At 36.0% G+C, this 27,454-nt stretch overlaps 4 protein-coding genes across 5 annotated transcripts; all 4 read right to left on the bottom strand.

The window, feature by feature from the left end:
* Nucleotides 1–333: 333 nt before the first annotated feature.
* Nucleotides 334–2,556, bottom strand: LOC110719138. Its single transcript, XM_021898044.1, has 2 exons — nucleotides 1,314–2,556; nucleotides 334–944 (listed from the first exon to the last, which is right to left on the bottom strand). Exons 1-2 carry the CDS (start codon nucleotides 2,554–2,556, stop codon nucleotides 334–336), a joined length of 1,854 nt encoding a protein of 617 aa, XP_021753736.1.
* A 6,716-nt stretch (nucleotides 2,557–9,272) lies between these two features.
* On the bottom strand, nucleotides 9,273–12,016 carry LOC110719080 (protein trichome birefringence-like 42). The gene is made up of 4 exons (XM_021897988.1): nucleotides 10,971–12,016; nucleotides 10,619–10,796; nucleotides 10,327–10,511; nucleotides 9,273–9,856 (listed from the first exon to the last, which is right to left on the bottom strand). Exons 1-4 carry the CDS (start codon nucleotides 11,825–11,827, stop codon nucleotides 9,385–9,387), a joined length of 1,692 nt encoding a protein of 563 aa, XP_021753680.1. The 5' UTR covers nucleotides 11,828–12,016; the 3' UTR covers nucleotides 9,273–9,384.
* A 1,918-nt stretch (nucleotides 12,017–13,934) lies between these two features.
* LOC110719099 (protein trichome birefringence-like 33) lies at nucleotides 13,935–26,965 on the bottom strand. The gene is made up of 4 exons (XM_021897997.1): nucleotides 26,525–26,965; nucleotides 15,411–15,585; nucleotides 15,120–15,304; nucleotides 13,935–14,424 (listed from the first exon to the last, which is right to left on the bottom strand). The coding sequence occupies exons 1-4, from the start codon at nucleotides 26,791–26,793 to the stop codon at nucleotides 13,935–13,937; spliced, it is 1,119 nt and encodes a 372-aa protein (XP_021753689.1). The 5' UTR covers nucleotides 26,794–26,965.
* LOC110719100 lies at nucleotides 17,783–21,251 on the bottom strand. 2 transcript variants are annotated; one of them, XR_002511037.1, is made up of 5 exons: nucleotides 20,973–21,251; nucleotides 19,156–20,393; nucleotides 18,995–19,082; nucleotides 18,491–18,905; nucleotides 17,783–18,409 (listed from the first exon to the last, which is right to left on the bottom strand). XR_002511037.1 is itself a non-coding variant. In XM_021897998.1 (2 exons), exons 1-2 carry the CDS (start codon nucleotides 18,656–18,658, stop codon nucleotides 17,966–17,968), a joined length of 612 nt encoding a protein of 203 aa, XP_021753690.1. In that variant the 5' UTR covers nucleotides 18,659–18,981; the 3' UTR covers nucleotides 17,783–17,965. The 2 variants fall into 2 exon arrangements, 1 of the variants encoding a protein (XP_021753690.1); XM_021897998.1 differs by lacking the exons at nucleotides 18,995–19,082; nucleotides 19,156–20,393; nucleotides 20,973–21,251 and having other exon boundaries at nucleotides 18,491–18,981.
* Nucleotides 26,966–27,454: the final 489 nt, after the last annotated feature.

Here is a 27,454-nt window from a genome sequence, read left to right on the forward strand (position 1 = left end):
AATGGCCTACCCAAAATTATAGGAATTCTTTCATCTTCATCCATCTCAAGGACATAAAAATCCACCGGAAAGGTGAACTTACCAACTCTAAGGGGGATGTCCTCTACTTTCCCTATAGGCAATTTTGTGGACCTATCCGCTAGTTGGAGAGTGATGTTTGTAGGTGAAAGGCTTCCCACATTGAGCTTTTGGTAGACCGAGAAGGGCATTAAACTCACACTAGCACCTAGGTCACACAAAGCCTTCCCCAAATGGATCTCATTGATAGAACAAGGAATGGAAAAACTACCGGGGTCTTGCAATTAGGTTGGTAGCTTACTAGAGAGAATGGCACTACAATTTTGCGGTTAGATTAACGGTCTCAACTCCTCTCTTTCCATTCAAAAGGTCTTTTAGAAATTTAGAGTAGTAAGGCATCTCCTTCATAGCATCCACAAAGGGTATAGAAACATGCAAGCCTTTAACTACTTCTAAAAACTTTCCGAATTGGGTATCAAGCTTAGACCTAGCAAATCTTTGGGGAAAAGGCAACCTCTCATTCCTAGGTTGGAGATTAAGGGGTAAAGGTGTTTTCTCTTTGGTGCTCTCCTTTTCGGGTTCCTTCTCTTTTTCTCTCTCACCCCTCTCATGCTTTTCGGCACTTCCTTCTAGAACCTCACCCTCTCTTGATGACTCATCCTCAACCTCAAGTCCTATCCCTTTATCGGAACTCTTCTCAACATTTAAATCACTCTCAAGGATCTTCCCACTTCTAGTGGTAATGGCATACATAGATTTGGGGTTGACACCTTGGCTAGGTAAAGAAGAAGAGGAAGAAGGGGAGGATGAAGAACTTGGTTGGGAAATTTGGGAGATTTGGGTCTCAAGCATCTTCATGTGTGCCTTAATTTGTTTCTTTTCCTCCTCTTGACTCTTGTTGTAGCTCTCTTGATTCTTGATGAAAGCTTGGAGCATGCCCATCATAGAATTCGGAGCGGCCTCAACTTGAGGAGGAGATGTGTTAGAAATTTGGGCTTGTGGCCTAATTTGTTCAAAATCGGGAGGTCTATTTTGAGGCCTTCCATTTCCGGAACCGTGATTGGAATTAAAACGTTGTTGGTTGTTGGAATAGTGTTGTTGGTTTTGATTCCAATTGGGCCTTTGGTTTGAGTAACTTCTTCCATTGTAATTAGAAGAGTTCCCCTTTCCTTGGCCTTGGTTATCATAACTACCACCACTTTGATTCCATTGATTTTGATTCCAACCTTGATTTTGATTCCAACCGCGGTTTTGGTTTTGATTCCAATTTGGCCGCATTCCAACATTTCCCTCACAGGGGACAAAATTCATAGCATTAATATCTTCAACATTATCATCATCATTTTCTTGGGAAGGGCTTTGATATTCATTAATGGACATGCATTGTTCAGAATTATGGTCATAGTTTCCACATATATCACAAAACATACAACCGGGAGGCATATCATTGTAATTAGAGGGAGAAGAAGTAGAAGGATTCATACCATGGCCTCTCTTGGTAGAAGGAGAGGAAGTATTTTGAGTGCTTGATTTCATGAGCTCCTCCATTTGTTTCGCCATCTTTTCCATTTGGTTGGAAAGATTTGTGATGGCATTGGTTTGCTCGATGGATTGCACCATTCCTTTGCTTGAAGTGGCTTCCCTCTCACCTTCATACCAATCCTCATAATTCCGGACCACATCTTCTATTATGCTTTCAACTTCGTCCTCTCTCTTGTTCATAATAGGGCCAACGGCCCCGGCATCTAAACTTGTCTTGCTTTGGGGTGAAAGGCCTCCATAGAAAGTTTGAAGAATTTGGTAGTTGGGAATGCCATGATGAGGGCATTGTCTTTGGAGTTCCTTGTACCTTTCCCAAGCCTCACATAGAGACTCACCTCCCCTTTGGCGAAAGCTTTGAATTTTAGAACGAGCCTCGGCAGTCTTCTTATGATTATACAACCTTGCCAAAAATGTCGTAGTAACCTCATTCCATGTTGTGAGAGAACCGGTAGGCACGTCATTATTCAACCAATGCTCGGCTACTCCCATAAGAGAGAATGGAAACATCTTCAATCGAATGTACTCTTGGGTTACTCCGTTGATCTTGATGGTGTCACAATACTTGAGAAATTCTTTGAGATGCTCATGTGGGTTCTCAAACTTACCACCCGTGAATTGCCTCTTTTCTATCAAGGAGATGAAGTTAGGCTTGATTTCAAAATTGTTTGCTTGGGTAGTAGGAGCTAGGATCCCACTTTGAGAGGTATATGGTTCGGGTGCTCCAAGTTGCTTTAGTGACCTTTGATCACCCACGTTTCCTTGATCACCCATACTTTGTTGATTATGGTTATTGGCAAATGGGTTGGGATTTGAGCCTGTGGGTGATTCACTCTCCTCGCTTGAATTGGGTGAAGATGGGGTAGGGGAACTTCTCACTTCCTCTTGAAGTGGGTCTTCACCTCTCTCCCTTGCTTGTCTCCTCAATTGGGTTAGAGTACGCTCTAGCTCGTGGTCTATGGACACCAAAGGCCTAGAGCTATTAAGCCTCCTGTGCATATACAAAGCTAAGAAAAAAGTGAGCATTGACAAGACACGGAAAAACAACAGAAAGAAACGAATGAACTAGTCTCAACAAGAAAATATACACACAATGGAAACCATTTCCCCGGCAACGGCGCCAATTTGACAAAGGGTATTTTAGGTCGTTACTAAGACACCTGTATCAAATGATATTTGTGGTCCTAAACATGCAACTAAATGAGTATAGAGGCAAGTCAAGGGTCGAACACAGGGAAACGATTAAGCACTGCTATCTATCTCCTAAAGTTAATCTAGTTCGGTCAAGGAAAATAGTGGATGAATTAATGACTAAAGAGTATGTAAAATTAGTTAAAATAAATGCTAGGGGTAGGGGTCGAACATGCTATGAAGTCAAAGGAGCTAGGCTTAGGGAAGTAGGTTTACATGCAAACCAAGCAACTCATACAAGGCAAAGTCAAGAGTACTCTCTAATCACCTATCGGGATTAAGAGCTTTCCTAGTTAACATGCACTTACACTATCGTCATAAGGCATGCAATACTAAGGTTAGACAATAATCAATCACCCAATGACTATTCCTAAATCACACTATCGTCATGATTTAATTCAAGTCACTCAACCACAACATGCATATGGCCATAAACATGGAGTAGCCAAAAAGTATAGGCGCAAGGAAGATTTAATTGCAAGTATTCCAAACTAGCCTAGCCTATCATACATCAAATTCAAAGCATGTCTCCACCAAACCCCTAGCAATAAGAAAACTACTCACAATCCATAACCCTAACTACAATTACACTAATCAACAAAGTAATTAAGAAATTAATGAGAGAGATGATAATTTCACCAATTAAACCAACAAAGATGGGAACTTTAAGCATATAACAAAAGAATAAAAAGAAGAATACCAATAGTTTCATTCAATACCAAGTGAGATGACAAACACCAATAGAGTTCCAAAATGCTTCCTCAAATACCCAAAGTAGCTAAAATTGATAAATTGAAGATCTACACTAAGATCTATGGAAGAATTTCCAATACAAGAAAGCTAAAATCTATGCTAGGAATGTTCCTCTAAAGAGTATGCTGAAAGTTTCAATATGTGAATAATGAATGTTGCCTTCTCTCTCCTCTTCTCTGCTTTTTAAATCTGATTTCAGATTACGGACCGCAGCAGACAGGCGCGCCCGCGCGCTAGATGGTGATGCGGCCACTCCTCAAGAAGCGCGCCCGCTCAAAAATGGGTGTCACGGGATTGGGCCAGCTCAGCGCGCGCCCGCGCCAGGAAGTCGCGCGCCCGCGCATAAGGTGGCGCGCCCGCGCCTATAGTTGCGAGCCCGCTCCAAACTGCTGGTTCAATGCTTCGATCCTTGCTCTGGCTCCTTGTCAATTCGAACCGCAATCAATATGCAATTACAAAATAGGAAGGCGAAGCGTAATACAACGAAGAGGGAGGGGAGCAAAGCCTAACTAAACCAAATAAAAACACATTACGCAACACATAGGTAGACTGCTTAAATTAGGCAAAACATAACAAAAGCACACTAGGATGAACCGAATTATTGCTAAAACTACTAAAAAGAACTACCCTAGGAGTGACATAAATATCACTCATCAGTGGCATGTTTCAGAGCATGTTTAATTAAACTAAATGTTTAATTTAGTTCGGAATATTAAAAAGGAATTTTATTACGGTTTATATCATTTTTATTGTTGTTAAAGCATGAGGAATGAGCTATATAAGTGTCTATGTACACGAGGAATAAATTGTATGTTGGTGCCTTAGTGCATTTAAAGTGTTTTCACATTGAGGGATAGGATTTGTGGCGCTTTATGCGTTTAAGGTGTCATTGCACCGAGGTAGAATTAAAAAGGGTTCAACATTAATTATTATGTGTTCACTAATTATTCAAGAATTAAATTGGTATATTTGATTATTTGAATAATTATTGCTGATTGAATGATAATGGTTTGAGAGTCATCACCAAGTTTAATAATCTTTAAATAACGTAAAGTGAAAGATATTACGTACCAAAACTCTTGAAACGTATATACCTTGAGTGTGAACATATGAGGGGAATTATGGGGTTTAATATTTAACCATAACTTCTAATGGAGTACAGGACGTTGTACATTCCTTTTATTATTATTATGCGTAGTAATTCCGCCACCTACTAGTGGTTATTGATGCTGGCACGGTTAGCTCCCGTGTCATTAAGCTCAATTTATTTCGGGGAGGTTAGAAGGAAATCCATTCGATGCGTAGTCAACATTAAATAAATTATGTAGTGTTTAGTGAGAACTTTTATTGATTGTTGTATGCTTTAAAAAAAACAGGTGCAACGAGGTAAGTTGTGTGTTGATAGGGAATTGTATGCTAGTGTGTTAATTACGCTTATGTACTCAGCTTTGCTGATTGTGTGTTTTGTGTGTTTGTTGGCCTTGTCTTTATCTTAGCCCTATGATGACCCATTTTTAATGGAGAGTAGTGGAAACAAGTAGAGAGAAACTTTTCAGGTGATGAAGCATATTCATGAATGGGCATGAGTGAAGAGTGAATCATGCTAGTTTCTATAAGTTTATGATTTGCTTATTGCTTTGATTATTTATGACATTGTTATTATGCGTGACTAACAAAAAGGTTTTGAGTTCGGTTTGGTTTTAATAAGGGCCTATAATGGTTCAAGTTGTAGGTTGATTTTATTTTGCTTCGTTTGACTTTGGCTTGACTTTACTTTCGTTGATTGACTTTTCAAGTTGACTTGTTACGAATGGTTTTGAAATTAGTCTTTCGCTGTGTGTCTTTGGGTTCCTTAATTGTTTTCACGATGGCGGTAATGTCTTAGATATTCCTATTTAAAGTTTTAAACAGGGTAAAACAGGTATTTTAAAAGAAAGGAATTTTTATAGAGTGTTACACATTTTTCCGACTTATTCCCTTAAGTTAAACATATAAGGAAATTGCGATCTATAAAGGGTCAATCTTTGATAATGTAATAACTATCTATTTCTACGCGAAACTAGATGTTTTATAATCTGCAACGTTGTTTGTTTATCGGAATATATTTTTCAATTAAACTTATTGAAATAATCGGTGGTTCCTAGAGGTGTCTCCACGAAGTGCGTGGTACGTAGTTATTAAATGAAAGGCTGGATGTACCAAGCTCCACCTTAAAAATTTCATGATTCATGATTGAAACCATGGTTAAAGTGTCTTGACTTTTGTCCATTAACAGCTTAATGAAGAAAATAATTGTGATCCAAAAGCTGAGCAATAAGATAACAAACAAAAAATAATTAAATTGAAGCTTTACTTACAACTATCTTATCGGCTGAAAAGAAGAAACTAAAAAATTAGGAAAAAAAAACAAAATGAAAGAAAGAAGAAGATTCTGAATAAATCAAACTATCTCATCGCTTTTTTCTTTGATTAGAAATTACCTAAATCTTTACAACTATACTATCGATTAAGTTAATATAATAGTCATTATCCAATTTATTAATCTTGTATGAGAACGTGCAAAACTAGCTATCTAGTATGATTATATCTTTCTAAGAGGGAGCAAAATCCTCGTGAAGTGGGAATCTCGTTAGTTTCGGTCATATAATTTTATAATTAACAACTTGATCATAATATAAATAATGTTTCCATATGTAATAATAGTAATAAAAATTAAATAAACTAGTAGCAACTTGATCATTGTTATACTTATTTTATGCTCAAACGCCTAAGATTCATGATTATATAATTGTAGTTTGTACTGAATTCATTAGTAATCAGCGTAGTAAACCTCTATTAATTAAGAAAGTAGCCAATAAATGACAGTAGAATAACACATGGTACGTTATGAAATTAGCAATTGGGTGAGAAGTCCAGCTTAGACTTCAAGAGAAGTTGTCAGGCTAATTAATTCAAAAGTTTTTTGGTTTGCGGTGTTTAATTGTGTAATTAAAAATTGACCATATAGAATTAATTCAATAAGATAATTGATTTTATGTTTAGTAGGCCGTAAGTAACTTTGTCAAATTAGTCATTAATTATTTAGACCCTGTTTGATTTACCTTAATTTTGCTGAACTGAATTTTTTTTACTGAACTGAACTTATTTTTACTGAACTGAACTTAATTTTACCGAACTGAAATTATTTTTACTGAACTTAAATTATTTTTACTAAACTGAAATTATTTTTATTGATTTTCGATTATAATTCTTCTTTAAGAAAACTGAATTTTACTGAACTGAACTTGTTTTTACTGAACTGAAATTATTTTTACTGAACTGAACTTATTTTTACTGAATTGAAATTATTTTTACTTAATATTATTTTTTTAAGGTGAAGATCGAGAACAGGGCCTTAGATTTATGTTTGGGTCATGTTGGTTCTATGGGGTTATACATGCTAACTGTTAGACCATATCCAATGATGAGACTCAACATTGAGAATTGAAATACAAAATGAGTCTTTTTTTTTATCTTTAATGGTAATACTCAACCCGCTTCTCAATTTAGCAACTCATGTGAAGTCAAATTTCCCAATGGTTAGACTTTTAAAAGTATACAAAATAAGTTTTTTTAGAAAAAAAAAATTAAATTAAAACTTAAATTAATTACAAAACATATTATAATATTGATTAAGCCTCACACTTTTTGTCAAATGACACTAAAAATTGAGTATCTAAACTTAGCAACTTTTTTTTAAAATTAGTTACTAAGTTTATATACTAACTTATTAGTATCATTTGCAAAAAATACCCTCTGTCCTAAAGAAACTCCCTAAAGCCTCACAATGATCTTAAGTCACGGTATATAATTTGAATAATTTTGATTAAGTCAAATTTTAGATTGGATCAGTTTGAGTTTGAGCCAAAGAGTTCAGCTCATATAGTAATTTGTTACTGTAGTATCTCTTGCCAGTTTGAGCCAAAGAGTTCAGCTCATATAGTAATGGAACCTATAGTAATTTGTAACTTTTCTACCTTTATCGATTGCCAGTTTTTAAAGGAAGAAAAAATACAGATTAGGTTCGTATTCTCTCAAGATTACAATTTACTTATCTAATTAAGAATGTATAATCCACAAATATATACTATCGTCGGCTTTCATAAATTTTCCTAGTTAGTATTATGAGCAGTCAATGATTAGTAGTGCACTTATTTGACAATATGAATATCATTAATCTCATATGAAAAATTATTATACTACCTCTGTTTCATTAAATGTGCAACAATTTCCTAAAACGGAAATTACACAACAAAAAAAACTTTCCTAATATAGAAAATATTTTTGTGAGAATTTACCAACATACTCTTACTTACCTTAAATAAACCACCAATTAATTTATTAACCTAAATTAATCAATCTATAATTAAAACCCAAACCCAAATTTTCTCTCCTCCTTCACAGCCCACATCCACCATTATCACCACCGAATTTTCTTTCTCCTAGCTCTCAACCACCAGCAACACCACTTTTCTCTCTTCTCTCACCACCACCACTTAGATCAGTCGCCACCCTTCTCATCATAGTCGCCGTTGAGTTTTCCGCGCCTCCTCCTCTGGTCAAAGTCGTCATCTCCTTTCTTCCCTTGTCAAAGGCGCTGCTCCTTCTTGTGGGTAAGTTTTGGTGGCTCCGAGTTAGGTGGGGTTGGGGTTTTTGGTGGTTATGGTGCATGGGGGTTTCGGATCTTGGTGGTGAGAGGGTGGTGGGGTTTTGGATCTTGGTGGTGAGAGGGTGGTGGGGTTTCGGGATTTTGGTGGTGAGAGGATGGGGGGGTGGGGTTTTGGATCTTGGTGGTGTGAGGGTAATGAGGGTTTCGGGATTTTGGTGGTGATAAGGGTGGTGGGGGTTTCGGGATTTTGGTGGTGATAAGGGTGGTGGGGGTTTCGGGATTTTGGTGGTGAGAGGGTGGTGGGGGTTTCGGATCTTGGTGGTGAGTTGGTGGTTGGGGTTTTTGGATCTTGGTGGTGAGAGGGTGGTGGGGTTTCGGGATTTTGTTCATGGTGGGGTTTCGGGATTTAGTGGTGGTGCGAGTTGGCTAGGACGGTGTAAGGGGTGTTTCTGGTGGGTGGTGCAGGTTGGTTGGTGCGACATTAGTGGTGCTGCTGGTGGGTGGTTCGAGGAGAAGATGACAGTTGGTGGTGGTGTTGTGGTAGCCCTTGATTAATTAATTATTTCTTCTTTCTCTCTCCTACCCTTAATCATATACCCTTCACTTTGTTAATCAAGCATTATCAAATTTCGTTTCGGAAAACGTGCAGCCAAGTTTGTTGCACATTTTATGTAACGGAGGTAGTAAATGTTATACTCTGAAGGTACACACAACACACTTAAGAGCCACTTCAAATTTAAAAACTTTCATTTGAATGTTACTCCCTCTGTGTTTTAATAAATGTTACACTTTCTTTTTTGGCAAAAAGCTACATTAAAATATTATATCTCTCTATTCTCATTGTCCCACCCAAAACCACTACTACCTTTTTTTATTATATATTTCCTATCACATTCATTACTTTTCAATAAACTATTAACCTCATTCTTTTTGTTTTACAATTTTTTGATACTCCAACTACCCTACTTCTTATTTTATTTAAATCAATTAAATTGCCTAAAACTATGTGTCGATCAAACTGTTACACTTAAAAAAACACGAAGGGAGTATTCTTTTTGTATAAATTATTTTAGTAGGTCAAAGTTTTTAATTTAAATTTGATTAGATAAACTGTAAATGAGAAAGTAAAAAAGAATTAATTTGATTAATTGATGTGGCAGCTACATCTTCGACGAATTGTGCCAATTTTGTTACATAAAAATTGCACTAGAGAATTGCTAAGATCTTGCCATATGTTACAAATTAGTGTCAAATAAAATGGAAGCATACAATAATCTATTCCAAGTATCGGGCAACCCGGGAAGACACCAATGACTACAATCAGAACTACCCGGAAGATTACCCTTAACCTTTTTGGTATAAATAGACGGATGTGCATCAATTCTATATTCCGAAAGCTTTGTAATGTTCAAGTATTTAACTCGTGTTTTACTCATTCGCGGTATCATACTCTCTACAACATCGATCAAAGGTTTCGGAAACCCCATTATGTAGGACTCATCCTTGATAGGTTGTGTCACATTATAGCACCATTGGTTGTATTTTCGAGCGTCGTGTGTAGGCGAAACACTTCGGAAAAACACGCTAGTTTTTTCCGGATCAACGTTTTTCTTAATCCATGACGCCCATGTTCTCATGGCTCGTTTGAAGGCAATTTCTCTTGGCATCACTTCTGTTAGTTCTCCTTTGTATTGGAACAATTCCCATCTGCAGTAAAGTGACTTAACGTTAATGTGCCAATATTATATAGAGTACCTAATAATGTTGTAAAAAATTTAATAAAAATTTTATAAAAATTTTAAAAAAAAATAAAACCAAATAATGTTGTAAGTAGACTACTCCGTTCTCAATGGAATTCCAGAAATAGGCCCTTAACAATAAATGCAATAGGTTATAACATAAAACTTTTCATTTTCTAACGTAAAACATAAAACTTTAATAGCTGTAATTGTGTATTTTTAAATAAACTATATTATAAGTGGATTGCTAAACACCTCTTGTAAGATCACACATGACTTCTTTTTTCTTAATTTATTTTTTAACCTTACTTAAATACATTATAAATTACAAATGACGATGGTCAAAATAAATAGGTTGAATGCTGGCAAAATTCTAATAATAGGTTAGTATCATTCTAAAATAAAGGGATTACAGTATAAATTGATAGAAGCACGTACGCTTTTATGTTATCGTTATGAGTCCACCAGTGGCCTGAGTTGAATACCATAATATCGGCACCTCGCCACATCGTTGCAAAGTGTGATATGTTGTCAAGAATGAGAACTTTGCGCCCACTTTTATGCTTGTGAGCAAGTTCGGTTAGAAATGGGCTCATGAAGAACTCAACTGTAAAGTTATAGTCCTACAATCATTCAATTCCCAACAATATAAGTCATAAAAAATGAATTCTCACTAAAACTCAATCTTAACAAAGTTAATATCTAGCTTCATAGTTGGAACATTATTCACCTTTGCTTTCAAGAACTTATGTGCAGATTCTTTATTAGTACTGGCTTCTGTTCGAGTTGACGGAACAGAAGAGTAGATAAGGCAAGCAAGGGATTCCCACATATTTCTGTTGATTGAATCTCCAACTATTATCATTCTCTTGTTTCTTAGTCTTTCTAACATATCTCTTCCATTGAACCTAACATGGAAAAATATTAGAATTACTTTTTATCAATTAATAAAAAAAGTAACATTATTGGCCTTTGTTTTATAGACCGGATTTGATCCCATGTCCTGAGTACGATTCTTTTCACCAACAATGCTAGTTGATTATCCACATACATAGAGATACATGATTAACACACATACTTACAATGGTATTTCACAATCTCTAGCTTCCCATCTCCATTTTTCGTACTCGAAATCCGCCCTTCCATTCTCTTGGCATCTTACCCCTACCTCTACGAATGGACAAGTCATTGTACTATAGCTCGGCTTATAATCAGCATCATAAACCCATCTCCCGTCGAATATGTCACAATCTTTTTTCTTTTCTTCAATAGATTTCTCCATGCCACTACCAGTTAAATTAGATACAAATATCGGACTAATAATCGAGGGAGATACTTCAGGGCTATGGATGACTACTTCAGGGTGGAGTATAGGACTAATAATTGGGGTTGTCACTTCTGGAGTACGAGTGGTAATATCTGGCTCGGATATAGGACTAAAAACCAGAGGCGGAACTTCTGGGCTATGGATGGCTACTTGAGGCTGGAGTATAGGACTAATAACTGGAAATGATTTTACTTTTGGAATACGGGGGGTAGTATTTGGCTCCGATATAGGACTAATAACCAGAGGCGGAACTTCTAGGGGATGGGTGGTGACATTAGGCTCGATAATGGTACTAATAATCGGGGATAGAACTTCCGGGGGATAGGTGGTGGTGGTGGCATTAGGCTCGATAATGGTGCTAATAATTAGTTGCGGAACATCAACATCGACGGAAGGAGTGGTTAACTCTGATGGCACGGTGGTTGTTATGTTGGTTGTTGGTTTATCTAATATTTTAGAAAAGGGGTTAAATTTAAGCAAAGCATGGTTAGTAGCTAATAAACTTGCATTTTGTTGGGTTTTGTCGATGAATAAGAGTGAAATAAGACCACCGCAAAAACAACCAACTAAGAAGAGTTTCCATGTGGCTAAGACTTGAGGTTTCTTTTCCATGACTTGAGGAAAAATAAGTTTCTAACTTGTTTGCTGCCTTTGATAAATGTGAAAATGTCAAATAAGTTTACTAATGTTTGGTACGTTATCATATTGTTTAATACAAATAGGTCAACTTGCATGAATATTATACTTAATTATACGTACAGTACATAATTAAGCTAATACAGTACATAGTTATTAAAAATAATAATAAAAAAAAAAGAAGCTAAATTAGCTAGTACATTAGTAGAATAGTAGACTTATCTTCACTATATAAAGTAATAATAATACTCATCAATTATTGGAAAACCAAAAGTATTATAACTGCCGCTTGCCAATTTAGACCCCAATGAGACTGATAGCTAGCACTCCTAGCAGAATTGCAGGGTCATTCAATATACTAGTAAAACTTAGGAGTTCAAGCATATTACACGTCTAGCCTTGATTTATGAATCAAGCCTTTTAGGGAATTGAAATTACAGCAACTTAAAGAGAAACTGAAAGAAATGTATCCTCGATTGTGTAACTTCAATTACTAAATATTATTACGTAAAAAGATCATAATGTTCATTAATTTTTGTGATCTTCGTCTTGTTATAAACCAATTATGATAGATATATGATATGGTATGTTTCATCAAGAGAAGAATGAAGCCTAATTTTTTTCATATATATTTTAAGATTATGTATTAAATGTAGGTTATCAACTATTTTAAGAAAATAATGTTAGACACACACTTTCAAAATATGTCAGAATATTATATTAGTTTATGTCGTGGTTAATGAATTTTTTTTCGTGCAGGCAGATGCACGGAGCATCGTGCATACTTTTTTTTTTTTTAAGGCGAAATGAACATTAACTTGTTTTGTAATGAACATATGTCTGTTTTGTAAAGAACATCCAATTTTATATGTTTTTTGTTGTAAATTTAAAGAACATATGTAATATTAATAAAGAACATGATAATACTAAAGAACAATATTCATATAGTAAATGTACATTTGTTATAAATAATCATGTAAGCATATGAAAAAGAGCATTATACTATATTATAATGTACATTGTATTATTCCCCTAAAAAAAAAAAAAAAAAAGACAACACAAAAATTATGTACATTGTATTATATTCTAATGAACATATATGTTATAATGTTGCTTACAAGTTTAATGTACATTTTATTATTTGGATCATTAAAGTATATATGAAAAAGAATGTTTTATTGTATCTTAATGTACATTGTATCATTTGGATCTACAACTTATTTTGAATTTGTCGCTTTCTTCTACCAAAATGTATTAATTGGTCAATCTTCTTCAAGAACTTCATTTTATTTCTCATTGCAACAAAAAAATCATTGCACATAAATCGCAAATTAATTCCCAATTAAACTAAAAATTACAATTTTCAACAAAATTTATAAAAAAAAACAAACACTCAACTCAAAACAAACAAGTATAAATGTCGAATCTGGTCTTACCTTTCGTTTTTATCTGTCATCTTGAACAATTTTGGACTCAAAATTTTGAAATTTTTGTAATGTTGCTAGAGGTTTGAGGAATTTAAATGAGTTTGAAGTTTTTTTGGAGAAAGAAAGTGAACTTTTGGTTAAAAAAATAATTTGTAATTAATGTATCGTAAATAAATCATTACAATACTTTTTATCTATTTTCTTATATACAAAATTTCTTTCAAAAAAAATATATATATACAAAATGTTGCACAAAAATCTCGTGTACATTATAAATTAACACTATGTTCTTTTATATATATTTTCATTTACATTATAAATGAACACTATGTTCTTTTATATGCCAATGTACATTAGAATATACCTGCATGTACATTCCGCCTTTTTGTAGTTTTAGAGCAGATGCACCACGCGGATCGTGCATCCGCCTGCACGAACCACACTTTGCATTGTTAATTGAACACCTTTAAATTCAATGTTTAGAATCATGAACATAAGCATCAAATACAAACCTCAAAATAATTCTACTTAGTATACCAACTACTAATAAACTGCTAAAAATTAGTGCCCAATATGACATTTTGCTCCTAATCAGTTTCCCCATCACATCTCCCCTAAATCAACAAGAGTCCTATTAATAAATCGTATCTCCTAGATTATCGATCAAAAAATATCAATGCGTACAATAACCTATTCCAAGTATCCGGAACTCCCGGAAGGCACCAACGTGTACAATCTGCATAATTCATGAGATTATTGTCATACTTTTCGGTTAGCATATTCTGATCCTTGAACCTGTACAAGGATGGGTGTGCATCAATTCTATACTCGGTCAACTTAGTTATGTTCAAGTACTTCACCTGTATTTTACTTATCTGGCTTAACACATTCTCGACTACATTGACCATAGATTTTGGGAAAACCGGTACGTATGATTCATCCATTATTAGTTGGGTCTTGTTATAGCACCATTGATCATATTGTGGAAATTTGTGTGGTGCCGAAATGCTCCTAAACAACACTGTTGTTTTCTTTGAATCAACATTTTTCTCAATCCATTTTGCCCATGTTTTTAGGCCATGTCCATAAGCTAGCTCTATCGGCATATCCTTCATTAACTTTCCCCTATATTCGAATAACTCCCATCTAAAAAAAAATAAAAAAAATAAAAAAAATAATAATAATTATGGCTTTGTGGTTATATACACAAAGATGCATGCACGTATACTTAACAAAATAATGCAGCTTTCGTTAAACAATTAAGTTACATACTAATTGATAAAATTCAATATTGTTCATATGTGTGCTTGACGATAGTGCAAAAAGTTAGTAAAAAAGTTATATAGAAACGGCCACAATGTAAAGTTCTAATGTTTTATATTCTTTTGCGTATGTAATGTAACCTAGCTACCATGAGTTTGTTTTATATTATACATTTGAAGTTCTTATGTCAAGAATGAGTTCGAGATCATAAATTATGAAACATACAAGATTACTCATAATAATAAGAAGTACAATTATGTTGTTTCTTGTTTTTTTTTAGACTCTGGTCTAAACTCTTCTTCTGCTATTTACCGAACTTAATTATAGTATTTGCTTATTTTTATTAAACATATATAATTTTACTCAAAATCAAATTATTCTAATGAAATAAGAGTCAGGTCTTGTTCACTTCATATGATATATAAATATATTACTAAATTGCTTTTGTTATATAGCGGTTATCTATTGATAATTTGTTAAACTATAAATTTAAGGGATTGAGGTAGTATTATATAGGTATGAAAGATTAATTATCAAGCAAAATTGTAAATTATAATGCAATTGATAATTATCCATACGCTTTAAATCTTCCACGTTGATCCCACCAATGCCCTGAGTTGAAGACCATAATATCTACTCTAATCCACTTCTTTGAATTAGTTGATATATCATCAAGCACAAGAACCTTTTTGCCACTTTCATGGTTATCGTTGAGTTCAACGAGAAATGGACTCCAATAAAACTCTAGAGTGAAGTTGTATTCCTATAATAAAACAACAAATGATAGTGTTACATTTATAAAATTATTAGACATTGACTATATCCTAGCTAATAAATGAAATTCTGAATTTCCTCATACATATATATACCTTAGCCTTCCATATTGTCTTGTAATTCCTTTTTTCTTCGACCTTGGCTGTCGTAGAAGGAACGGAGAAGTAGAGAAGGCAAGCAAGAGATTGCCACATGTTTCGATTTAGCGAATCGCCTACTAAGATCATCCTCTTGTTCCTTAATCTTTCAAGCATATATGTTCCATTAAACCTAGAATTGAAATTCAAAGAGAATAATCATGTTTACAATGTTCGATACGTACTTATGTTAGTTATGTAGTCTAATATTTACGTGTGATAGTTTTACAATGATCAATAGCATTGCTAGTAGCTCTGCCCACTTGCTTGTTTATAAATTATGGACAACCTTTCCAATGCAAAGCATTAAAGCGCAAGAATATTTCCTACAAATTTTTGTGATGTGATCATGTGAAGTTGTGTATTAGGTAAGAATAATGTGGATTGCGATAACTCGAGGACAAAATTACATGATTAAGGGAATAAGCAAGCTCTAACATATATTTAATGATAAGTATAGTTAGGATTATTTAAGGTACATGTGAAAGGAGTTGTCTAAAGTTGTAAAAATTCTAATATGGTCAGCTTCATTATAATTATCACTATACTTCAATATGATTGGCTAATTTTTCCTTCCTTAAATAATAAGTCAAACCTTGTTTTAAATTTTTTCTATTTAAAATTCTTTTCTATTCTCCAGAAATTATTTTTTGATTTTCAGAAATTATATGTAGTATTTTTAATTTTTTTTGAAATTATTTTGTTAAAATCATCTTTTATTTATCCAAAAATAAGATTAAATTTAAAAAATCAAAATCAAATTTTGTTCTTCAGTGTTCTTCGTTGTTCTTCAACCTTTTTCAATGTTTTTCATCTAAGATGAATTTAACCACTAATTAATGACCCGTGTCCTTAAAATTTTTTATTTCAATTGCATGAAATCAACAATTTGTCATCAAAAGATGAATATTCTACGATATAAAAACAATTATTCAAGAATTTAACAACAATCCCAAATTTGCTAGATCTCGGAAGGATATCTTCAAGTTTCGAATTTGCTGTTTGGATCTGGCAGGCCATATTTTGAATATCCATAGATGCGCAATTAACTCTAAGGGACACAAATCAATAATTGGTGGGGAAATTCATACATATATGAAGGAACAACATTCAAAAAGCTTGAAGAACAACGAAGAACAATCTTTGATTTTGAATTTGATTTTGATTTTTGTAATTTAATGTTATTTTTGTATTTCATTAAAAACTAATTTCAATAAAATATTTTCGAAATTAGAAAGAAAAAAAAAAGAATTTCGGAGGATTGAAAAAGAAATAAAAATAGAAAAAATAAATGTAAAAAAGGGGTTTGACCAGATTTTACAAAATAGGAAAAATTAGGCAAATTAGTGGTGGTCATAATGAAGCTGACCACAGTAGAATTCCCCCTAAAGTTGGGATATGATCAATTTATTGCATATCATTTGTAATTGGCTAGCTAGAACTGGACGACATTCTATTTATGTCAACTTTATTATTCCGTATTTGAAAATTGTGCATAATGTTTGCTGATTTAAAAACTACGTGATGTATAATGATTTTCACAAAAAAACACTAAATAATAATTATTTCCTTCTATGTATCCATTATTGATGGCATAGTTGCACACAACAATCCCTACCACCATCGACAAATTAACATATTTGCCTTATTACAAATTACCCTCTCTCTCTCTAATGTTAACTTGGGTAGGAAGTAAGGACTACTTTTCTTTGGGTGGGTAAGGGGATTAAATAGGGTCTTAAGGGATAGAGCTAGCGAGGAGAGAGAGGAGGAGGTTAGGAATGAGAAGTCAAGTGGGGAGTGATTTGACGGAGTAATAAAAAATTGGAAACGAAAGGAATAGGGGAGAGGAGGTTTAAGTGGTAGTATGATAGTCATGCTATATATTGAGATTTCAAGAAGGACCCCATACATACATACATATATATATACTCCCTCCGTTTCTTTTGAGCTCTTTCCCAAATTAAGGTCAAGAAGAACCGCAATTCCCAAATTGCAGCCAAAGTTTTAAGTTTTCCCATTCTACCGTCCACGTAAGCACTGGTTAAAAAACCGGTTTTTTTTTTTTCCGGTCCAGGGTAAACCGCTACTTCAAGTAGCGGTTTCTTTGCAATAAACCGCCACTTCAAGTAGCGGTTTCTTAGTTTAAAACCGCTACTTGAAGTAGCGGTTTGTTTACAAAAAACCGCTATTTAATGTAGCGGTTTATTTTGGAAAACCGCTACTTCAAGTAGCGGTTTACTTTGAAAAACCGCTACTTGAAGTAGCGGTTTACCCTGGACTGGTTTTTTTTTTCAAACTTGCATAATCACTCAAAAAAAACACCTGCAAGTTGTGTACCTGTAAAACATGAGATATATAGCATATTTTCAACACAACCACCATAAATAACAAGTTTATGAAGATCTAAGGAAGTCGAAATTGCAAAGTCGAATATTTTTCAACTGATTAAATATAACAAAATCCAATTCTAAGCATTTACAAAAAAATTAGTTTAGTTCCAAAATATACACTTAGCTCGGGCGTTGCTTCTTCCCATGAGGTGACGATGAAGATGATGCAGCTGTCTCCTCTGGAATGTCATCCAGGCCAACTCCAACCCCAGACGTAGTGTTGCTACGCCGTCGGTTTCTCTGATACTGGCGATGCACTAGTGGAGGAGATGTCATGATAGTATGCTGAGAAGGAGTCGGTGGACGGAAGGCACGTGATGAATGGCCTCCACGATGAGGTGGTGGTCTGATCGGCATAGTGTGCACAGTAGAAGATGAAGACGTGGACGGTCGAGGCTGCTGAATAAGGTGTGACTGCCCCACCCTAGACAAGGTTTGGCCACAAAATGATGTAAAACCCTGCATCGTCTGTATGGCAAATGGTATAGCCGTCTCTGGTGGCAAGTGGGAGATGGTCTCAGTAGCTCCCGATAGCTGGACGTGCAAATCAGCAAATGCATGTGCCTACATTTAAGTGTAGTTTTAATGTTAGTAAAATGAAATCAAAAACGTAAGAACTAGATTGAAATGAAGTGAAGTTCATACAAGCAGGAGGTCCGAGGTAGCTGGCTGGTAATGACTCGGGGGGCGCTCCTGCGAAGGTGGAGTAATGACCAGTCTCGTGATGCGACGGTACCAAGCCATGTACTCTGTCATGGCCGGGGAAGAAGTCCCAGTGAACGGGTATCCCTCGTCGACTCCACTCGTGTACATGGTCCGAATGCCGAATCTCCCAATTACGCTGTCCCCTTCGATCCTTCCTGTGTAGAGCAACGTCCGTGTCTACATCCTGTGGGATCGGCTGGTCTAACCCGAACTGACGAAGGACTCGGTCTGGGAGGTGGAACTCAACGACGTCAAAGCATATCAGAGGTGCCCGTGAACGCCAAATGTGCATGTCTGAGCGACAAATCTCCGGAAGTCGATCCATCACCGCCTCAGTATATGGCTGCCAAATCATCTAATTCCCAAAACAAGTATGTCAACATGTATATGACTAACATAATGGAAGAAATACAATGCACAAAAAAAAAGAAACACCGATTGTACCTGGTCCTCGCGCTGATGGTCAAACGCATCTCTGTAGTATGGTAGTCCAGAAGCAGTATGCGCACACGATAGATGGACACGTAACCACCTGTAAAGACATGTTAATAATAATTCTTGAAAGATAGAATTGTAAGAACATGAACTTGAAGCAAACATTGTACCTGCACGCCAAAGGGTCAACACCTCGCTGATGCTGAGTCCCCAAAATGTCATCCTCATCCTCAGCCTCAGGGTCCTCCTGTGGCGGATCTCGAGGCCTCCTAATGTATGGTCGGCCAATATTAATATGCTCCCACGACCACAACTGTAGTAGGATGAGCGGGCCTCCAATCTGTCTTGAATCTCGCTGACATCCTCGACATAGCTGCCGATACAAAAAACCAAGAGTCGCACTCCCCCAGCTGTAGGTCGAAGCTGTCCCCCAGTCTCGAAGGAACGGCAAGTAGTAGAGTCTTTCACTCCTCTAAGCCTCCACGAACAACTACATTGTTCTTTCCTCTTGCACTCAACAACATATTTCTCTGGCTCTGCCTCCACAACTCGAATTGTTTGATTTCTAGCTATGGAGTAAGATTTCACAGCATCTTTCAGTTGTTTCAATGAGTCAAACTGCTGACCAACCTCAAATTCCCCCCCCCATTGTTATATGTCTCATTTCCTAACCAAGACATCCATGAGTTATTCAAACGAGGATCAACTTGCGCCACTTCATTGAAGTCTGAAGTGGGGGCGCTTCCTTTAATTGCCTTATCACGAGCTTCAATTACCTCTTCATCATCATCTTCATCAGTGTCATTCATCTCTGCATCGCCAAATACATCAACATTGTTTGGGTCAAGAGAATCAAGAATGCCTTGTGGTTGTGTGCTTGTCGAGGTTCCAACATTAGGCGATGAGGCCGGAGACCTAAACTGTGAGAGATGGTCATTGACATAATGTGGATCAACAAGCATTCTTGTGAATGACCCTATGCCCATACTTTGAACACCAGTGGAAAACGGTTGATCCACACTACCAAAAAAATCCATCCCCGGAAAGGAACCAGTGTTAGTTTGCACAACTGGCTCCTTTGGAACTTGTTCAATGAACAATTGCATTGCAACAGAAGAACTCTGAGTCACAACAATCCACATAGCTCTAACAGCGTTGTCGTCATTTAACGGAATTGCAACATATGCCCCTGCCATAGGATAACGCATAACCACCTTCAACTCCACACCTCTAGGATCAACACTCAATTCTTCATATAGCTTGTTCAGAACTTGTGAATATGTCATCGCAGAATGTACAAACACAAATCTTTGATTCCCACCCCTATACGTTATATCGCTATCTTTGTGGACAATTTCTCCACCCCAATAGCAATATAGAGGGTAGTTCGGAACCTCCATGTTTCATTCTAGAAAAGACCATTATTAATCAAAGATATTAGATTGCAAAAATTCATTAACAGTGTGGCAATGTCCTAACATCAAGCAAGCAAACTACACAATTATAGCAACCTAAACTGAGCTATGAAGGTCTTAATACCTCTTGAAGCTCAACATGGGCATAAGTCATGACTACATGTACTTTGAGCTCATGTACTTTGTGTATAGAAGCTCTATTTTCACTTTCAAAATCAGCAATTATAGCAACCTAAACTGAGTAATGTGATCGAAACCATTAATAATTCTACAAGGGTTATATGTAAGGTAAGTAAATCAACAACAACAACCAAAACCAACCACAAACATACATACAATTCTGAAACTCAATAACAACAACAATAAACAAGAACACTAACAACAACAACACAACCAAAACCGAAACCGAAACTCAATAACAACAACAATAAACAAGAACACTAACAACAACAACACAACCAAAACCAACAACAACAACACATACATACAATTCTGAAACTCAATAACAACAACAAACTCAATAACAACAACAAACCCAATAACTGAATACAAAAAATAATTAGGGCACTTACCACAAACAAGAAGATCAGCACGTTTCTTCTGAAATTAGCGAAGCCGACCACTAAAGTCGAACCCTCGGCGTCAACAGCGGCGGCCTTCGTTGCTGAGGAATGCTCCGGCGGCGTCGGTGGATTCCTTGGCTGCGCCGGCTTCCGTTGAAGGAGGTGTGATTTTGGTGGAAGGCGTGGATGGGATTTTGGTGAGAAGACGAAAATGAAAGAGGAAAGTGAAATCGGGAAATTATACCTGCTAGAAAACCACTACTTGAAGTAGCGGTTTATTAAACAAAAACCGCTACTTGAAGTAGCGGTTTATTAAAAAGAAACCGCTACTTGAAGTAGCGGTTTATTAGTAAAAACCGCTACTTCAGGTAGCGGTTTTGCTGTAGACCGGATTTAAAATTTCTTCCCCCTGAACCGGTGACGTGGACGGTACTTTGGGAATTCTTAAAACTTTGGCTGCAATTTGGGAATTGCGGTTCTTCTTGACCTTAATTTGGGAAAGAGCTCGTTTCTTTTTACTCGCAACAAACATGGGAAAAACGGACTCCTAGGCAAAATATTAAAAGTATGATTAATGAAAAATAAGGGCATACACTTAAGTGTTAATATAACCCTAAAAAAAAGGGAAAAAAAAAAGAAAGAAAAATCAAAGTTTTAATTTACGTACAACCCAGCAGCTAAAATCACAAAACACCACCACCTATCACCACCACAATACCACCCAACACCACCACCTAACACCACAAAACCACTCAACCCCACCACCTAGCAGTGCGGAACCACCCAACAACACCACCCACCACCACAACCATAACCAAGCTCCACGAAACAACCACAACCCACCACCATCAACCACCTCATTATCCACCACCCACGAACCCAGAACCACAAAAATTTCAACGGATGAACCCAAAACCACAACCTACCACCACCCACAACCCACGAACCCAGAATTCACGAACCCACAACTCAGAACGCGACCCACAACCCAGAACCCACAACTCAGAACCCGAACCCGCAAACCCACAACTCCAGAACCCTCGAACCAACAATCCATGAACTGAAGACCCAAGAATCCCGCCCCTGAGAAAAAACGAAACCCATTATCATAAATTAAGGCTTTAATTGGTCAAATTTAACCATCAAATTTTACCTTCAAATTTGAGCTTCACCACCAAGGACGAAATAAAAACTGAAATGGAAGAGAGCGAAAATGGAGGTGGCTAGAAGCAAGGGGACATCGGCCATTGAATGCCGGCGACGGTGGTGGTCTCCATGGAAGATTGCGGTCGAATTGAGGGTAGATGAACAAAGAGAGAAATTTCTTGGATGATGAATAGAGTATGGAGATCAATGGTAGGTGGTGGTGGTGGTGGTGGTGGATGTAGATGATGCTGAATTTGGATGGAATGAGAATTATTTTGGTGGAAATGGTTAAGTTAATTAATGTTAAGGTTTAAGTTAATGATAAAATTATTAGGTTAATTTAAGATGTTTTCAAAAAAGCAAGGTTAAATTTCTAAAGTCACACTAAAAACTTACTATAAAAGGGAAAGAAAAGTATGTTGTGAGTATTATGTAACGACCATTTTTTTGTAATTGTTGCGAGTAAAAAGAAACGGAGGGAGTATATATATATATGCATAAGTGAAAGCGTAGTTCCACGCAATTAAAATTTCATTACTAGAAACACAAGCAATTTCTGACGGACTAGTTCCGTCGGAAACGAAATTCCGCCGGAAAAACGAAAATTTCCGACGGATTTTAATTCCGTCGAAACTTTCCGACGGATTCAACAACTCCGTCGAAAATCTGTTGGAAATTTTTGACGGAAATAAAATCGGTCGGAATATATATGCTTTTCAACGGATTTTTACGTCGAATATTACAATTCCCAACGGAATATAAATCCGTCTGAAATTCCGTCGGAATATAATAAATTTTTTTTTTACCAAACCCTAAAACCCCTTTCCCCCTTCTATTTTCGCCACTATCTTCTTTTCTCTTCTCCTTCTCTTTCTCTCTCCTCTTCTCTTCTCCTCTCTCCTTCGTTCCCTGGCCTCTTTTACTCTTCTCCTTCCCTTTCTATCTTCTTGATTTTTTCGGTGGAGTCTCTTCTCCCTTCTCCTACTCTTTTTCTCTTCTCTTTCCTTTATTTTTTCGGTGTTAATGTGTTCTTTCTCATTGTCGTCGTACGTGGAGGTGCGGGTTTCTTTAGAAGTTAATGGTTTTTTAGGCCAAATTCGACCATGAAAACTCTAGATCTAGAGTTTTTATGGTCGAATTTGGTCATCTTACCATATTAAACCAAATTCAAGGTGACATACAAAGCAAAATTCAATTTTAGAGGTATGTTTTCTTGTTTTTAATTTTTTTTCTTAGTTATTTTGTTGATTTTTGGATTGTAGTAGTGGTTTTGGGCAGTCGTGATATGAGGTTTAAGTTAGTTGTGGTGGGCGGTTTAAGGTGGGCAGTTGTGGTTTTGGGAGGTCGTGGTGGGCGGTTTAGTTTGGGTGGTTTTAGGGTGTTAGATTTGGGTTTTGTTTGGGTGGTTTAGATGGGTTTAGGTTATAATCTGGGTTATTTGGGTGGTTTTAGGTGGGTCCGGGTTAAGGTGGTCGATATGGTGCCTGGGTTCAGGTAAGGGTTGGTTAAGGTTGAGTGTTTGGGTCAGGTGGGTTAAGGTGGGGGATCTGGTGGGTTTAGGTGGTGCATCTGGAGGGTTAAGGCGGGTTAGTTGGTTAGGCGTGGTGGCAGTGGGGGCTGCCAGTGGTGGTGCATGGTTTTTTTTCCTTAGATTTTTCGACGGAACTTTCCTTGAAAATCTCGGACATTTTTGACGGATTTTTCCCATGCTAGAAAATCCCTTCCGACGAAAAATATCGTCGGAAAAGACTTTTTTCCTACCAACCCATTTCTGACAACCATTTCCGACGGAAACAGGTTTTTCGACGGATTTCAGGGTGTTTTCGACGGAATTATTCTATCAGAATTGAGATGTTTTCTAGTAGTGTTTCCTAAAAGACTAGGCAGTTTAATATGATGCTTTAATTTTGAAATAGAAGTATGTACTTAATTAAAACTAGGAATCTAAACAAAAAAGAAGCCATCACAATCGATGACAATCGAATTTTAACCTACTTAATTTAGGAGCTATATGTACAATAGCACTCCCAACCTTGTTGAATAAAGTTTTACGTACTCATTAAGATCATTAAACTATCACAAACTATTGGGTGCGGACGTCCACTCCCATAGTTTTGTGCGGGAGATGACGATGACGATGAAGACGACGATGATGATGATGATGAAAACGACGACAATAACGGTGGATGATGACGATGACGATCGACGATTGAAACCCTAGATTTGAAGCTAACGGCTGGTATAGTGGAGTTCCCTGTTGGTTTATGCGGTTGGGCACTCCGCTTAGATACGCGTCTGGTCGTGGCTGCGGCTGGGATCCGGCAGGAGCTACGGTGTGGCTGTAAAGTGTGCTCGTAGCAGGGCAGCAGTAGAGGAGGGGTGGTGGCTCATAGCACGGCAACAACAGGGGAGGGGTTGTGGCTCGTTGCAAGGGAGAAGTAGGGGAGGGTGGTGACCTACGGGCAACATCAGCGGAGGGGTGGTGGCTTGTAGGGCAGCAACAGGGGAGGTTACAGTGGTGGCTCGTAGGGCAGCAGCAAGGGAGGTTAGGGTGGTGGCTGGTTGGGTGTGGCGTGAGGTTACGATCGTGAGGTTATGGTCGTGGTTTGTTGGATCTTGAGTGGGACATGGCGTGAGAAACAAAGAGAAAGAAATAAATATAGTATTATCATATTACTAACAAATAACTCATATAAGCTAATTGATGTCTGATATTAGTCAACATTAGGGACATATAAGATATTAATAAAAACGTATAAGCCAGCAAATTAAAAGGAATCTATCAGCCAACAACAGATACATAAAAGCCAACAAGAGGAGTATATCAGCCATCAAAATATACTTATCATCCAACAGAAGGAACATATCAGCCAATAAATGAAGCGAATGAATCAGCCAATAAAATGATGAAATCAACAAACAAAAGAAACAGGTAAGCAAACAAAATAAACATTTCAGCCAACAAAATAAAACATATAAGCCAACAATTAAAATATACATATCAACCAAAAAAATAAATATGAGCCAATTAAAGAAACATATAAGCCAAATGATGTATGATATCATCCAACAAAAGAAATCTATCAAATTTTTTTACAAAAAAATATATTAGCCAACACAAAAATCATATCAGCCAACAAATGAAACATATCAACCAACACATGAAACATATCAACCAACAAGTAAAACATATCAGCCAAGCCAGTCGCATGTAAATTTGCATGCGGAAATCTGCACGCAATAGCTTCTTTTAAACTATCAAGCTAAGTATTGGTTTTTTTTAACAAGAAAAATGAAGGAAATTATAAACAAAATAATGTTGCTTCAATTCCTGTAATAAATTTCTCTATAATATAATTATTTCGGTCTTCCACCCTATTTCAATTATTTAGTTGCCTTATTATGGTAAACTAGTGAGTAGCTCGGGCATTGCCCCGGGTTTCTAGTGTTGTCGACGTACAATCGATAAATTTGTGTAAAGGGTTTTCAAAACTGTAATTGTCATTGTCAAATCATAATTGAGTTATTCTTTGAGTATCTTATTTTTTTTATTTTTTTTTATTGAATATTGTGATTTACACTTATATAATCATTTTTACTTATTAATAACATAGTTGATCATTGGCTTGCATGGCTATATAGTCATCTTTGATAAGAGAGGTTGAGGGTTCGAACCTCTTTATCCTTATATTTTTATATTGAGCGATGTTGGTTGCTTGTGTGATGTGACATTGTTTGGGTGATCACGAGGCATCATGAATGTTGAGAAGATGACGTGGCGGGATTATGTGGCAAATCAACGTTCTTAAGAACGCCTTTTAATAGATCAGTATAGATGAGAAGCCCGACTTTATCATCATAATAAACAAAAGTCGTACCTTTAATGCCGTTTCTGTTAATAAATCAACAAATAAAATTCAAATTAGCATGACATTTTCATAAACTAATTATGGTCCCACATTTTTAATAAAGAAAATTGTTGAATTATTTACAGAATGCCACTAGATATATAGTTTTTTTTAATCATAATAAATTTGAATTGTATTTTTCCATGTTATACCCTATTCATAGATCAATTTGACTAAAGGACGGATACATAAATTACAATGTAATTTTAGTTTTAAATAATTTGCATAAGGTAATTAATATAGTGTATAAAAGAAAATCTTAAATTTGGGAATGACTTATATACTCTATCATTAACTTTAGCGTCTAAAAACAATAAATTTGTATTTATTGATTCCTTACTTACTCAAATAATAGAACCTATGTGTATTAGTTTATGAAAACAAAAACTGTAATACTACGCAAAAGTTATTAACGAAACCATAAAAGTAGGTAGTTATTCAGCCAAATTATATTAGCTCTAGGTAAATTTTCATGTATCCTTTAATATAAAACCAAACTATACTTACAATGGTATATTACAATCACGAGCTTCCCATCTCCATTTTTGGTACTCCGAATCCGGCCTCCCGTTATTTTTGCAGCTCATCTTCTCCTCGACGAATGGACACTTCACTGAATCATAGCTAGGAATTTCTTCAGGATTATAAACCCATCTCCCCTCAAACATATTGCACTTCTTTCGACTTTTGGTTTTCATCTTTTCCATCCCATTAAGGGTGAAGTTTGAAGGGTTAATCGAAATAATTGATGGAATTGATTTAAAACGAGTTAACATAGCATTTCTAGCTTATGAATAATAACTCAGGTTTTTGTGAGCATTGTCAACATATAGAAAAAAGACTAGGAACCCAATTAAGGTTACAAGTAAGTAAAGTTTCCATGTATACAAAATGTAGGGCTTGGATTCCATGACTTAACATTAAAATGTAACGTTTTTTGGTTGCCTAAATAAAATGTGTTAGAACTTGGAGTTCTATAATTGGTATGTATATATATATAGTATCAGAAATAATTCTATAATTGGTAATATATAGATAGAATAGTAGGTCAACTTTGTATTTTAGGTCTATCTATGTAATGATTTTTCACATGCACATCAGCACATGCATGTGGTTAGTAATATGGCAAGTGCTAATTATTCAACTTATTATCTTAATTACTGTCTAAAAACCTACTTCCGCGCTTTTGAAAAATGATTAGATTAATTCCTACTTGCTACTATATACCATGTTCTTACAAATATTTTTTATAAATATTAATAATAAAAAAAATGAGACTCTTGGTCTTATTAGTACATGAATAATTTTACGTGGACCATTTGATTTGAGCTGAAGAAAAGTACAGCTCACTCAATTAATTACACTTAGTTTGCAATGTAAGTTGATTAGTAGAAAATGTAGAAGTATAACTTTATTGTTATAATACCAGTAACAAGT

This window comes from Chenopodium quinoa, unplaced genomic scaffold (genome assembly GCF_001683475.1).
Source record: "Chenopodium quinoa cultivar QQ74 unplaced genomic scaffold, ASM168347v1, whole genome shotgun sequence".
Classification (NCBI taxonomy): domain Eukaryota; kingdom Viridiplantae; phylum Streptophyta; class Magnoliopsida; order Caryophyllales; family Amaranthaceae; genus Chenopodium; species Chenopodium quinoa.